Consider the following 15,156-nt stretch of genomic DNA (forward strand, 5'->3'; position numbering starts at 1 on the left):
GTTGCCCGGTGTGACTCGCTCCCCTGTGCACATGAAAATCTACCTGATCCCTGGCCACATGGTGTCAGGACCTCAGCAGTCCTGCCTTCCTCTGCTGCTTGCTAGCCCACCTCACTTGACATACCCTAGCATCCTTTCACACTGTTCTGCTGTTTTATACCCCAGCATCCCAGAGTCTGTCTGTCAGCCCCCCTCTCTGGTGTCATTTTCCTAACATCTTCAAGTGCTTTAAGTCCCCGTTCTGCTGCTGAAACTGTTCCCCTAATCTTAACCCCAGGCCATCCCTTCAACCTGATACCCCCAGTAGACTGTGCCCCATTTGCTGCTTAGCACCTTACCGCTTGTCCTCAGTTGTCAACAATTCCAAACCTCCCCACACTCTCCTCTCCATGGCACCTCAGCACTGAACTCGCGGAGTCTCTGGAGCCTAGAGCCTTGCATCTGGAGCCGCCTCTTAACAACACATCTCTTCCTCTGGTTTTCCATCTTGTTTGAAGGTGGCCCCTCTGCCTCAGTTCTCTATTCCATCACCCCTGGTTCCTCCGAGATGACTACTTGAATCGTCCCCTCTGTCCCACGTCCTGTTTCCACCTACCATGCTGCCTGCTCATGCAGCCTACAACATCGTACCTCCTTCCTTTCCTCCCCGACCCTTTGAGCCCAGGTGTTGGTGGCTACTCCCTCCATGGCTCTCAGCAGACACTTGCCCAGCCACTGGCTCCCTAATGCTCTGGAGCCACTTGGCTGTTCTTCCTGAGCCCCTTAGCTTTGCAGTCGTCTGGCCTTCTGTGTGGGCTTCTCTGCCTCCATCATCTGTCCCCAGGCCCTGCGTTCTCTACCACTGTGCTCAGCCAGGTGCCCTCCCTTCTGCATGTTCTCTCTTCTTAGCAGTTTTTCTGCTCATATTCAGTGGCTCTTCGTGTTCAGTGAGTTCAGCATTCACAGATTTAAACAATCGGGGATTGAACATATGCAAGGGAAAAAAAAACCCAACATGTCATACACACACACACACACACACATACACACCACCTTTGATGTTGGCAGCATAGCCCAGTGGTAAAGTACATGCTTTAAACATGTAGGCTTTTGCCAGGCAGTGGTGGTGCACGCCTTTAATCCCAGCCCTGGGGAGGGAGAGAAAGATGGATCTCTGAGTTCAAGGCCAGCCTGGTTTTCAGAGAGAGCTGTGTAGACTTTTTCTTGTGGTTATCCCTAAATAACACAACAATACAACTTACTTAGTATTGACATTGTATTATCATCATCGAGTAAATCTAAATTGATTTGAAGTGTGTGATGATAGCATAGGTGATGCATCATTCATGAGGTTATCTCAGGGAACGGATCCCTACAGACTCAGAGGCAGCAGTGTCCCAGCCTTTTTCCCTATACCTAGCCTTCTGCCGGCCACATCATGTGGGTGCTACACAAACGTTCACCCAACGTCTGTGATGTTTCGCCTTTACCTCTCCTTCCTTTCTGTGGCGACTGTATCATCTGTTTTGCCACAGGTGTCAGCCGCCTGCCCTGGACGCTTGGTTAACTGGGACAAGTATTAGTTTCCTAAAGGGAATCCCTCTCCCCGTGGCCTGTAGACCCACCCATGACAGTCATCTTTCCTGCTCAACCGGACTGCTTGCATCTGAGTCCACACACAGGGTTTTTCCCTCTTTCTGCTATTTCCTTAGGACTTGATTTTAGAAGTAACATTACTGATCAGGAGTGTAACCATTTTATGAATCTCATTATGTTTTATTCTTATTTCCCAAGGAAAAAATTCCCAGTTTTATACGAATAGTAAAGTTTGACTGGGCCAGGTCACCACAATTTTGCTACTATCAAATACAGCCTTCTTGACCTTGTTTTTCTAACTCAGGATAGGTATACAATGTGAACTTTTCAGTTTTTTTGATTTTCATATTAGTTAAACGTTTTCCCTAGTATTTTATACTTCAAATACACTATTGATCTACGGGACTATTGAACTTGCTCTTTTATTTGAGTGTAGTCTTTCAAGATATTGAACATTCTCAGGCATATATAATGTGGCCAGGTTTTGTGGCTCTTTTAAAATGTTTGTTTTTCATTGAATGGGAATTTCAATTTTGTATAGTTAAATCTGTCAATATTTTACTGTGTCTTTTCTCTTTGAAAGAGACCTTTAGCACACTGAAATTAGCAACATTTTAAATATCACAAAGGCAGTGTGCTGGGACGGATTACTGACCTCACAGGCAGCCAGTGAAAAGGCAGGGGTGGACTGGGGCTCAGGAACAGTGCCAGGCAGAAATGTGAACTCCACACCTCACGTGTGGTGTTTCCTGGACCCCATGTCCTGCCTCTCTTTTGTCCTGTGCTGTGACTCTCTATTGTATGTTAGCACTTAGTAGGGTCTTTGCTCACATCTGCTGCAGTGTGCAGGGTGTTGATTCTTACCTAGACTGAGTCTTACAGTGTCAGATGCACAGCAGAATTATTTACATTGAATGCTGAGTTCTTTCTTTCTTTCTTTCTTTCCTTCCTTCCTTCCTTCCTTCCTTCCTTCCTTCTTTCTTTCTTTCTTTCTTTCTTTCTTTCTTTCTTTTTCAATTTTTTTCAAGACAGGGTTTCTCTGTAGCTTTGGAGCTTGTCCTGTAACTAGCTCTTGTAGACCAGGCTAGCCTCAAACTCAGAGATCCTCCCGCCTGCCTCTGCCTCCCAAGTGCTGGGATTAAAGGCGTGCGCCACCCCCTGGCAAGTGCTGAGTTCTTAAGGATCAGAGTGAGAACATCTCTGTAATGTCGCATTTGATTATGAATTGACAACACAGACGAAGTCATTTAACACATTTGCTCGATTCTGTTATAAATGGACCTGGCAGAGCCGTATGAAGCATTTTCCTTTCTACCCATCAGACACAAGCACACACAGAGAGCGGTTTCCCCACAGCCTGCTCAGTGTGTCCAGCCAGTTTCATGTTGAAGCACAAGCCGTCATTTGTAGCCAGCGCTCAGCTGCTTGCCACCTTTACCCAAAGAGCACAGTGCCGCTGCAGATATGCCATGGGGCTGTCATCCTTAGAAGTTTACTTCAGGACTGAGAGGAGGCTTGTGGTTGAGCGCATGCTTGCCATGTGCGTGTTCCTAGGTTAGATTCCCAGCACTAGAAAAGGAACAACAAGAGACATGGACGTGTTTTCTCCGTGGGCCACCTTCCTGCTTTGTTCTGCATCCGTTTGTTGTTGTTAAGGTATGTAGTACAATCTCATGTTTTTTTTCAGTCTTTACAGAGAAGTACTGTACTGCGAACCATGTGGATAAACTTCCTGGCCCAAGAGACTGGGTACAGATTCTACAGGATCAAATCAAACTGGCCAGAAGAAGATTAAAAAGAGGCTCAGGTATGAATACGCTGTAGAAGTCATCGTGAAAGTGCTTTGTTGAGCTCTCTGCCTTTTGAAGCATAGCGCCTTCTCTCTAGGGCGTTGCGGTAGCCTTTGTCTCTGCAAGGACATGTTCTATGGAACTGCTCTGGTTTTGAAAGTTGTCTTAAGATTGAATAGTAGAAATTATGTCATCCATTTGCTTTTAATAGTACAAGAGGAAAGGATTGCTACTCACACCTGCAGTCTAATGTGTCTCACGTGTAGTTAGTCTTCTGTGGTTCGCTTTTATCTGACTATTGATTTCTGTTTGTTTATACCTACATGAGTTTTTTAAAGGCCTAGTTGCTCAAAGTCTAAAGGGGGCAGGAGCAGCAGGCTGGTGCATGCCTTTAATTCCAGCACTTGAGATAGAGACAGATCTCAGTGAGTTTGAGGCTAGCCTGGTCTACAAAGTAGGTTCCAGGACAACCTGTTCTACACAGTGAGTTCCAGGACAGCCAGGGTGATGTGGAGAGACCCTGTTTCAAAAATCAAAAAAAAAAAAAAAAAAAGCAAAAGTCATCTGGTCAGAAACACCACATCAAGTTGGAAGGAATTTAAGGTGTGAGTTTATGTGTTTCTTTGTATGCATGCATGCGTGCATGTGGGCATGTTTAAAAGTTGAGAGTTAGCAGCTTGGAAGCTATTTTTCTAGGCAAAGATAATACCAGTTAAATTGTAACTATATAGATTTGGTCGTCAAAGTCTCAACCTCCAGAATCTACCATCTTGCCAGTTAGAAATCCCTTTGGGGTCAATTTTCTCCTATCATCCGAGAATAGTTATCTCTACTAGATCACAAATCTCTAGGTCTTATTTCTAAATTTCATGTAAATTAGTATATCTGTTATAAAAAAAAACAATATGGAGATTACTCAAAAACAATAAAAAAAAATAGGGCCTCAGGGAGACAGCTCTGCTGGTAATGCGTTTACCTTGAAAGCACTAGGAGTTAAATTCCCAGAATCCATGTAAGAAAATAAATAAATATAAAGCATGTCCTTGTAATCTCAGCGCTGTATCTGCAGGGCAGGCTGGGAAGCCATCTTAGCACACTTGATGAGTTCCAAGCCAGTGAGAGACTGTTTTTTCTAGTCAAAATATGAAATCCTGAAGAATACTGCCATTTTCTGTCTGAAGGTACCAATATTTATGCCGTTCCCTCCAGACCCATGGGGCAGCAGTGTCCCTGGATTCTGCCCTCAGGACTCCTCATGTCGCTGTATGGCCACCCTCTGACAATCCCCCTAATTCTGCTCTATCGGCACCTCTCTCATTCCCTTCTCCATTCCGGCTGTTATACTCCCTCCCCGGTCTCCTTTCTTCTCTCATCTGCCCCCCAAGATTCAGTCTCCTAATCCGCAAACTACCTGGAAAATGGGAGATTACTCCTACTAACATGACTTCTGCTCGCTCAAGTACTTCAGGGTCCTCTGCGCCTTCCCGAAGTTACATCACAGAAGCCCCCTCTGCTGTATGACTTCTCCCTGGAAGGGTTAAAATAGGAATAAAGAGGAAAAAGCAAACTCAGAGTTGAAAGATCCATGTGTGGCCCATTAGGCTTACCCAGTATTAGTCCTGACTGAGAGCAGTGATGTGTCAATTCAGTGTTTTAGGCAAGGCAGGTTTCAAGCCTTGGACCTGAGTGGTACCTGTGCCAGGTTGGTTTGTGTTTCCTAGATGCTGCCTTGAATGGCTCAGCTGTTGGATATGTAAGGACTTCCTTCTATATACTTGTTAATCTGAAAGGAGGAGTTGTTGGCCCAAAATACAAAAACTCCAGATAGTCAGAATTGAAAGAGATATAAACACGTCATGAGGAAGAGATATAAATCTAGCATCAACAAGGTAAAGCAAAGACAGAGGTCCGGTGACCCACGAGTCAGCCCCCTTACTATTTCTCCCAGATGTGCACCGACTTTGAACTACCCCAGGCAGCCAACATGTCGGTATCCAACATGTATGGTACCTACACATGTGGCTGCCGCCTTCCCATTTCCTTGGGACCGGTGGATCTGACAAGAAACTGTGAGAATTGTGTCAGTCCTTGAGGTCTTAGGGAGAAGGAACTGTGGACCCAGACTAGTGATGCTTCTAGTTATAACGCTACAGGGGCAGGCCTGGAAAAGGACAGGGCTTCCGTGTATCAGGGCCTGCTCCTCTGGAGGAAAGAGAGTCCTGTAGGACCTAAACTTTTAAGTTTCTAAGAGACTCTCTCAAGGTAGGAGTCATAGAAAGTCAGGCTATGGAGGAGATCCTCATAATGGAAAAGAGAGACACAGCCTTGCAAAGCCACAAGACGAAAATAGTTTAAATATCACTCTTGTAAGCTTCCACCATGTTACCTGTGCGGGCTTTGCCATCCCTGCCACAGAATGCATGGCAAAGGCAGTGGTTCATGATTTGATGAGATGTAGATCATCTTGATGAAAACGGCGACTCTGATGGCAGGAACATGGAACTGGGACTCCTCATCTCAGATCGCTGCGAAACCAGGTCCAGGCTCTAGCCCATCACTACCGCCAGTCACCTACTTCTCCAGCCAGGCCTCCTAAAGATTCCACAGCCTCTCAAAAGCCCTACCAGCTAGGATCAAGTATTCAAATACAGGAGGCCAGTCCAGGGCAGGGGGCTGCAGACCTTGATCCTTCTGTTAATGTTGAGTCTGGGGTCAAGGGTCCTGGTCTCTCTTACCTTTCCCTCTTCACTCCATCACACACATTTGCACACAGAAGGGACGTGCCTCTGCCTTCCCCTCCATCCTTACTCCAAGCTGGACAGTGACTATTTCTTAAGCACCCCAGCATTTCTGTTGACAATTTGCATTCACACCCACACCTCTTTCTCCACAAAGAGACGCCCCTAAGTGCCCCTTTCCTGGAGAAGCCCTTCACTGCTTAACCCAGGAGACTGACGTGACAGCAGACATTAGGGTGTGACTTTTGATCAGCAGGTTTGCGCACATTCTCCATTGGACAACTGTAATGTGTTGAATAGGCTATTGTAACCACCAAGAAGGAGGGTGCCCTAAAAAAGAACATACAGGTCAAGCTAGAGCAAGAGGATGGCACCCAGCCATGGCAGACAGAGTTTGTCTCTGTGTGTGAAACGCCGGTACACTGCCTTCTCAGTAGCTCAAAGCTGAGACTCCAGCAAACAGAAATGAGAGCCATTTGCCTTTCCCGAATGAGGCCAGGATCTATAATGTCACAGGCTCTGGGGTTTTTCATCTTGATTATTTTCCATCAAAATGATAATGCAGTGTGTTAAAGGTATTCCACCACCTACCTCCACAGTCTTGTTTATTATCCTTGGCTCCGTTCCTAGAACTGGGTCCAGACTCTGACTGGACACAGCTAATCAGCTCACCACTTAGGGAAACCTGCCCTGACTGTAGGAGAAAGTGGTGTCCCACACATTGGAAAGGTCGTTATGCAAATCCAAACAAATTCATTTGGGGCTCTCATCACATGTAATAATTTTTTTCTATAACTAGAATTCCGTTCCTGATGTGGATTTTTATCACTTTTATTAGATTACTTCTTCAGAAGTGAAATCACAATTTATTGTTTGCGTTAGATCCAGAAGTAAAGCTGTCACTGCTACTAAATTTTTATTGGACTTGCTCAGTGTTTTCCAAATTTTACAACTTGATCATCGCCAGAGAAGAGAGGCTGAGAGCTTGTTGTTACTGACAAGTGTTATAATTAACATCCTGATGATCTTCACCATGACACTTGCCCTACACACGCAACCAGCATATACGAACTCATATAGTTTACGTATATTTGGGTTATATGTTCTGACAAAATATATAGTTTACATATGTCAGAATATATAACCTAAATATATGTAAACTATATTTGTTCTATCCTGACAAAAGCACATGACCATGTAGGTCCACATATAAAAAGTATGTGTTGGGCTGGAGAGATGGCTCAGTGGTTAAGAGCACCAGCTGCTCTTCCAGAGGTCCTGAGTTCAGTTCCCAGCAACTACATCATGGCTCACAAAAAATATGGGTAGGAGCTGCAGAGATGACTCAGCAATTAAGACCATGGCTGTTCTTCCAGAGCACCAGCGCCTACCTAGAGTCTCACAACAGGCCATAACTCCAATTCCAGGAGATCCAGTCCCCTCTTCTGACCTTCACAGGCCCCAGTAAGGGTAGCTGAGTTACAAAGGGAAGGGTCACCTCAGACCCAAACTAGTTTTTGTTAACACTAAATGAAAAGCAGACATGTGTAAGGTAGAAGAAATTACTAAAATATAAAATGAACTAGAATTTGAAGATTTTTAAAAATTAGCATATAAGATCACATGGGATATATGTGTATTATTAATAGCAAGAGCTTGAGAGTCCAGACTCAAAGCCCGTTCTTATCTTGGCACTGTGACTTACTAGCCGTAATTTCATTTCTCCAGCTCTGATTCCTAGTGTATTAAACCAAGCATAGCATCAGACATACCCACAAGACTTTCTATCAGCCAGATGACAAATTGCACACAAAGTTCTCAATAAAAAGTATTTAGTGAGTGGTGGTGGCCATTTATTATTACTGGAGAATTTCAGCCCTGGTAATAAGACAATTGCAATGTAAACCATCTGCCTTTCAGATTCATTGAAACCAGTCAGAAGGAAATGGTGACTTCTAAATATAAAAGCCATGCATTCATTGTTTTTTAATATATAAAGTTCTTTTCAAAGCCATAAGAACCAAGCTAAAGAAGTAGATCTGTGGGGAAAGCATTTGCCACACATGCAGGAAACGGGATTCGGATCCCCAGCACCTTATAACGCAGCCAGGTGTGCTGGTGTGCATCTGTAACCCCAGCACTCGGATGCTGGTAGAGAAGGGCAGATCCCCGGGCTCACAGACTGGCCAGTCTAGCTGAAACTGCAGGTTCAGTGGGAGGACATATCCCAGAATAATGTAGAGAATGATAGGTGAAGACCCCCGACAAGGACCTGCTACCTCTGTGTGTGCATACATGTGGGCGTGTGCAAGGGTGTGTATGCACATGTGTGCACAGAGTCCAACCAGAGCACCTAATGCCTTTTATCTAAAGAATTTTAGTACATCTTACAGGTTTCCTGTAAATCACCTTCCCCGGCTCTGTCCTGCCATTTATCTTTTTGTCGTGCTGTTAACGCTTATCAACGACATTTATAATAGTCTCTGTTCCAATCAAAATTGGCTGGGACTTTTCCATCTCTTTTGTTTTCTTTCTGTGCTCAGTCACATGGGCCAGCAGACACTGATGCCAGATCTACCCACCTAAGGACAAGTTATTCGAGGGTAAACTAGAGGCAGAAAGCTTGAATATTTCTGATTGTGTCTGCCCCTGGTCGTGTTTAAAGCACCAACGGTGAAAATGAGAATATAGCATTGTGTTGGCTTTTCCACTATCTCCACACTGCAAGGTAGAGCAAAGGCTACCCTCAAGGCACACAAGTGCCGGCAGCAGGAACTTCGGGGTGGGGAAAGGATGCCACCAGGATTATCCCTGTAGCCATATGTGAATGTTTCCTCTGTCCCTAGCATGTTAGGGGAGGCTCACTCCCTTGAGTTACCAGGAGACTTATGAGCAGCCTCTCTTTACATTAGTAGGTGTGTGTGTGTCTGTGTCTGAAGGATCAGGCTTTGCACAACCATTAAGGAGACTGAAACACAAGAGCAAGGTTTGCATTTAAAATCACAAAAGAGAGGAATCTTTTGAAAAAAAAAAAAAGTATGTATTTTCTGTCCGTGGTTTCCTTCCTGACTAAATGGATCCGGGAGTTAGACTGAGCTCCAGAGCCAGGCCTCTGCAAAGGAAAGTTCATTCTGAGGATTCCCACTATGAGTGGCTCCAGGTGCGGATGGGGCACGGTGTGAGAAGTACAGTTCTGCAGCCAGAAGCAGTGACTTAAGTGCGTCAGGGTGTGGCTGAGCAGTCCATCCCACTGCTGGGAGAGGTTTAAGCTCATGAAAATAAGACAAAATGAAATCACCTATGATTGACAAAATGAGGTCAAGAGAGTTTTCAAGTTTTAATACAGGAAGGTTGACTTCCTGTCATAATCATCCAAACGAAATCGTGTTTAAATAATGATGCTAAACCGGAAATGTGAACCAAGTGAAGGGAACAGGGAAAGAAAGATGAAAGCCACTGTATACACTGGAGTCTCTTTAATTGTGTTCCTGTATCCAGCAAAATGAATGTGCTCCCCACAACTAATGAGATTTGTGTTTTATGTTTGTAACCAGCAGAGGCAGCTGACGGTGATGAAAAACTGGACGGCATTTCTCTACCACCTACAGGTAAGACACATTTACATTTCATCACCCGCTGCAAGGAAACATTTGCATTGAAAATGCTTTCACCATTAGGGATGCAGGTGCTTGAGCAAGCTGCTTCTGTAATAGACCCAGGCCCTCACAGTTCCCGGTTTCCTGGGGGGCCTGGGTTCAGAACTGTTTTCACATTGGCTATGAAAAGAAACTCTTTTTCTCACACCCTATTTCATATTCATAAAATCTCAGAAGTGCAAATCCTTAGAAGTTAGAATCGCAACATGCTGCTTCACCGAGCCTTTAGACATTAAAAGACACGTTTAATATAAACGACATTTAGCTTTAACCCAGGATTGTCAACTTTGTGTGACCAAATTCAGGCCCATCTTGTCTTATTCCATCAAAAGGCCTTTGAGAGGCATGCACCAGCACTCTTAGTGATCGTGTGTTTTTAAGTGTGATTGAATAAGCCAGCCCATCAGTGTGAAGCACACTCCTGGTGTCAGGTCAGCAAATGCAGTGGAATACTGCACAACTGTTCAGGTGTGGGCTTGATTGTGACCTCATCTCAAGACTCGGTGTCATGCCTCTGATCCTGACCTCTGCCTGTGGATGAGCTCACACCCGAGAGGAGAGGAACAGGTGGCTGCTCAGTGAGCCATGTGTCAAACAACTTACCCCTCACTTGGTCTCAGGACTCCCTATTGGCTGCCCTTCAAAGATTCTCTGAAGATTCCATCCATAAAATCCAGACAGTCCAAAGAAACCTTGAACTACGAAAGCTCAAATCAGTGGAGCTTTGGGATTTTTTTGTTTTGTTTCGTTTCTTGTTTTTTCCCTGATCTGGGGCAGTGAGGCTTGAATTAAATTGAGAAAATATGAATGGAGTGTACAGTATGTTTGCAGAAGCTCTTGGTAGAGTCCCTAGTGGTCACATGGCCTAGGTAACACTTATCTCGGGGTGGTGATCAAAGAGAAGCTCCTTAGAGTCATGTAAATTATACCTCACTTCTCTGCCTTGAGCAGCCAAGTAACAGATCAATGGACAAGTGAAGGAAAGGAGCCACAGTAGTATACAAAGCATCTGCACAGATCCAGTTCTTGTCATCTACAGTCGTTATGTTGTTTGTCTGTTTCCATACTTGTGAGTCAAGAGAGCTGAATGTGGGCTCTCTAGTGTCTGTTACCATCCTCTGAATAGCAGGACAACTCATAATGACAATACCTTTACCATCTTTGACCCATTCCCAGCAGATGAAGGAAATACTGATCAGAATGATGACATATGGTTCGGGGCCTTGGGGAGGAATGTCATACTTTTCTAGTTGTCCCCTGGGCGTCGGCAACAGCCATCTTCTGCTTCATGTCGTCTTCGGATGACGTGGTGGACTTTTGCTGTATTATCTGAAGACTGTGCCTCTTGCAGATGCAACTTTACATTTAACTGTCTAAAGACTGAGCAGAGACATTTCAAGGGAAACAGGTGCCCAGGGATGCTGGAAGAGTTTTCCAGGACTGACAAACTGCAAAGGAATCTGAACATGAAAAGAACTTGGGAACTCATCTCGACCTATCCCTCCTTTGTATCCATCCCTTGTATTTTCCAGGGGGGAAAGCCTGAAACCCAAAAAAAACATTAAATGACATTCCCAAGATATCACAGCTGGTGATGGCATGGCTGGTCCAGTCATTATAGCATAGGGCTTTCTTATACCTAAGCCAAAGACAGCTTTTCTCTGTTTCTAAAGATCCTAAGAGACGATGGACGTGCAGTCCCCTTAGGATTCCATGTCAGTGGGCTCTCTTCACATTTACCATGTTTGGCATCCATCCACCCAAAGTTCACTCCAGTTTAAGCTCATTTCTTCAATTCCTTTCTTAATGCTGCCTGCTTTGGGGTAATAAAGAAGAAAGTAGACTGTTGCTAGCTGTAGACACAAACTTCTCAACAGCATGGTCTATCAATTTTAAAGTATTTCATTTTGGAAAAGGGGGAAAGAGGTCACAGATTGGTTCTCAATTTTTGATTATCAAATAATCTTGATAGCATGCTTCATGGTTGCCTTCTAAAGTAAAATCCCTGACCGGCTCTTTGGTTTCCGTGTTGCTGCATATCACCCTTCCACATTGCTCTGACCCGGCCACGTAAAGCAGTGAACCCCATGTCTTGTGCACATAGTTGCAGTGACTCAGCCTCACTCGGCAGAATTGTGCAAAGAGCATGATTCGAACCACATCTCCAGCTTCTCGTTTGTCTGAACTGACAAAAGTTGATCCTTTGTAAAGATTCAATAGTGCTTTTATTACTTTAAATGTCTTTTTGTTCCTTTAAATTTTGCATCAAGGAGAGACGAGGGAAGATCCCTGTGCTGCTGTGAACCTGAAAAAATCAGGGTAGAATTGCAGACAGTCAGATGGCATTTGTTTCCCCCTACTACAGTTAAGCCTCAAAACGGGTCTCATGTAGCCTAGGCTGGCCTCTGGCTTTGGCAACATCCTCTTTCCCCACCTCCTGAGTTTTGGAACCATAGGTGTGGACCACCAGACCCTGCTGAGGTGTGCGACCTGTTCAGTGAGCCGTGTGAGCAGCATTCAGCACCATCCCTGGTCTGCTGCACAGGTCCGGCCCTCAGACAGGGGTGAGGGACAGAAGCATCTATTGCACACTATGGCATAGGTGTGGAGGGAGCATTCGATCAGGAACTGCTCTCAGAATCTGGGAACAGTTGACATTTAAAGAAAAAATGTGTACAATCAAATCAAAGTAGTTCCTTTTTGCAGTTTGAAGATGGAGCCTCTGGAGTTAATAATGTTTTCAGGTAAATCATATTTAGCTGTTTTTCTATTGCTGGACAATACATCACTAATGGTAATATATATTCATGGGCTTTCTCATTTTAAAAAAATCACCAGAAATTCCTAATTCTTGGAATTATTCATTTAGCAAAACTAAGACTGATGCTTAGTGACTTAAAGAACAGCACAGGTGTGTACCCCACCCACAAACCCTTCAGTTGACTTTGTCCTTACCTGACCCTGGCCATGTGATAAAATGTACAACTATGCTTTGGAGAAACAGCCTCCCTCATTGTCTTGTCTCTGTTGTAGGTAATATATTTGTCACCAGGAGAGAGACCGCGGAGGACCCGGATTTAGGCTCCATTGCCTAGACCTGCATTTTAGCATACTCTTCTTCTGTTTCCTCAAAGGTTCCCGGAGCAGTTGAGGTTCCTGCAGTGTGGGTGTTCTGTGGTGGCTTGTCCTGTCTGAGTCATTTCTTTGTAACATGTAGTATCACAACTCCAATCTGGCATCATATTTTCTTCAAAGAAATCAAGCTTAGAGTTGTTACTGTTCAAAAGTCCAGCGTGTGTGACCCATCATAAAAAAGCAGTTCTCGTCCTGGTTTTATTCATTCATAATCTCTGTGTGAATACACAGTCTTCTTAAACGTATTTATTTTATTGTAAATTGCTTAGCTGCATGCAGAGGAGACCTCTCTCTAGGCCTGACGGAAGTTACAAAGTAGCAGCGCTAACTAACCCTTCAGCCTAGAGAAGGGAAGGTAGTTCTGGGAGATGGGATGGCTCTGACCTGGTCTGTGAAGTCATTTATGACCTCAGTCATAGTGACCTGAAACAGTCGTTCTGAACTGGAGTACAAATGATGTATGAATTCTTAGGAAATAAAACACTTTTACGTAATTTATGATGATGCAGTAACAAAAAACTTAACTCAGCACAACCAGACATCTGCTTAGGAGCCATCAAGCTTTTAAATATGGTTTAAACTGAGTAGCTTTGACCCTGTTTTCATGTTCCTCCTATAGTTTATCTGGTCCCTCATACACTTGCCTTCTACTTTATGTAAAACTAGATATGAGAAAAATCTGGGTTTATTTTAAAGAAATCTTTGCAGTACGGATATTGCTTTACCTCCACATGTTTCACTAATGAAATAATGCGTTGAAATCAACGTACTTAGAGAACCTTGCGGCAAACCTTATTTATCATGTAAAGCAAATTGCCTTGAATCTTGGGCACTTGACACAGAAGGCCAAAAATTGTCATAAAAAAGACAGTAAGAGTCAATGCACCAAACCCCAGGGATTAAAAACTGCCATGACAATAGCTTAGCCTTTTGCCTAGTGTTAGAGCCAACAGTTAGTGCTGCTGGGACCGCCTCGCCCTCTGCTCTGCCTGAGAGAACTGAGAAGTAGGTAAGGGGTTGCCTGGGATCGGGTTTCTCTTCATGGCCAGCTGGACGTAGAACCTGGACATCCAGTGTACCGTGTCACTTCCTACTGAACATGTAGTGCTAAGGACAGGAGGACTAGGGCAGTACTCCACTGAGACCAGCCGCTCAGTGAGGCGATCTGTGACATCCCTGGAATGTGACACATGTGCTCTTAGGTGTTGCTCGTGGAGTCGTCTAGCAACTAGACAGCAACATCTCACATGTGAACCTTTCTGACTCTTCCTTTGGAGACTACGGATGGCTTAGAAATTATCCCCATCGACCCTTTCAGTTGCCGGTTCTGTTGCCAGCCAGCCCTGATCCTTTTGTTTTACTGAGTGTTCTGGTGAGCTGCAGACAAGCCAGGGCTTTTGTTTAATTGCAGCAGATCCTGGAGAAAAAAAAAAGTCTTCTGCCTCCTAGGATGAAGTCCTCCTCAAGGGAACAGAAAGGCTGAATTAGTGCCCTTCACTGTATTAAATGGTGACGGATTTGTTTTTAGTACAGGGGGACCATATACTTACACTGCAGGCCTGTTCAGTACACACTATAAACCTTCCAAAAGCGCTTCCTTCCAAGCCTCGGCGGCAGCTTGGAGTCTTCAATACTTGAGGAGGGTGGGGATCTTTCAGCTCGCAGACAGGCACCGTGGATTCACAAAGTGGAAAGGCGGATCAGAACTGCAACAGTGAAATCATATTTTGTAAGTTTAAATTGTATTTGTGTTAACTTACTGTGACTACTGTTTGGCTTTGTTCAGAAACCCTTTTTATAGGCTTTCTTAGCAAAAAAAAAAAAGGTCCATATCTATGGATGTGTCTCAATCTCTTGTGTACATATGTTTTATTAATATGTAAATATTCAGATTTTTTAAATTACTATGTTCTTTTAAAAAGAATTCAATGTAAAGCTAGTTGTGAAAATGGTGTGTAACACTGTGTTGTGATATCAACTCCCAAGATGCCCTTTATGTCCATTCTGGAAAAATACAATAAATTACTTTAATTGAATGCATACGTGTCTTGCTTGCATCCCAGCCTTCTGTGTTCATGAAGTCTGTGCTGTTCATTAATTAAGGGGTATTTATGAATATTCTGATGCTTTTTCTCAGGAGTTATGCCTCTGTGGAAAATTATGTTTACAAATAAAGCAAAGGGATTTCTAGCAGAGTGAGAGTCTGGTGGACGCTGGAGTCGCAGCTCTGTCTAGCAGTGGATCAATGGCTACAACAGGTCC

At 44.2% G+C, this 15,156-nt stretch overlaps 1 protein-coding gene across 3 annotated transcripts in view; it reads left to right on the forward strand.

Annotated features, from left to right (window-relative positions):
* Bend7 (BEN domain containing 7) overlaps positions 1-14,881 on the forward strand; it is an 84,586-nt gene extending 69,705 nt beyond the window's left edge. For all 3 annotated transcript variants that reach the window (XM_057787455.1, XM_057787453.1, XM_057787454.1), the window contains 3 exons: positions 3,263-3,382; positions 9,658-9,711; positions 12,793-14,881. In XM_057787455.1, the coding sequence (XP_057643438.1) occupies positions 3,263-3,382; positions 9,658-9,711; positions 12,793-12,854 (236 nt within the window). In that variant the 3' untranslated portion in view covers positions 12,855-14,881. The remainder of the gene's footprint in view (positions 1-3,262; positions 3,383-9,657; positions 9,712-12,792) is intronic.
* The last annotated feature ends 275 nt before the right edge of the window (positions 14,882-15,156 follow it).

The sequence above is a fragment of the Chionomys nivalis genome, chromosome 13, assembly GCF_950005125.1.
Source record: "Chionomys nivalis chromosome 13, mChiNiv1.1, whole genome shotgun sequence".
Lineage (NCBI taxonomy): Eukaryota > Metazoa > Chordata > Mammalia > Rodentia > Cricetidae > Chionomys > Chionomys nivalis.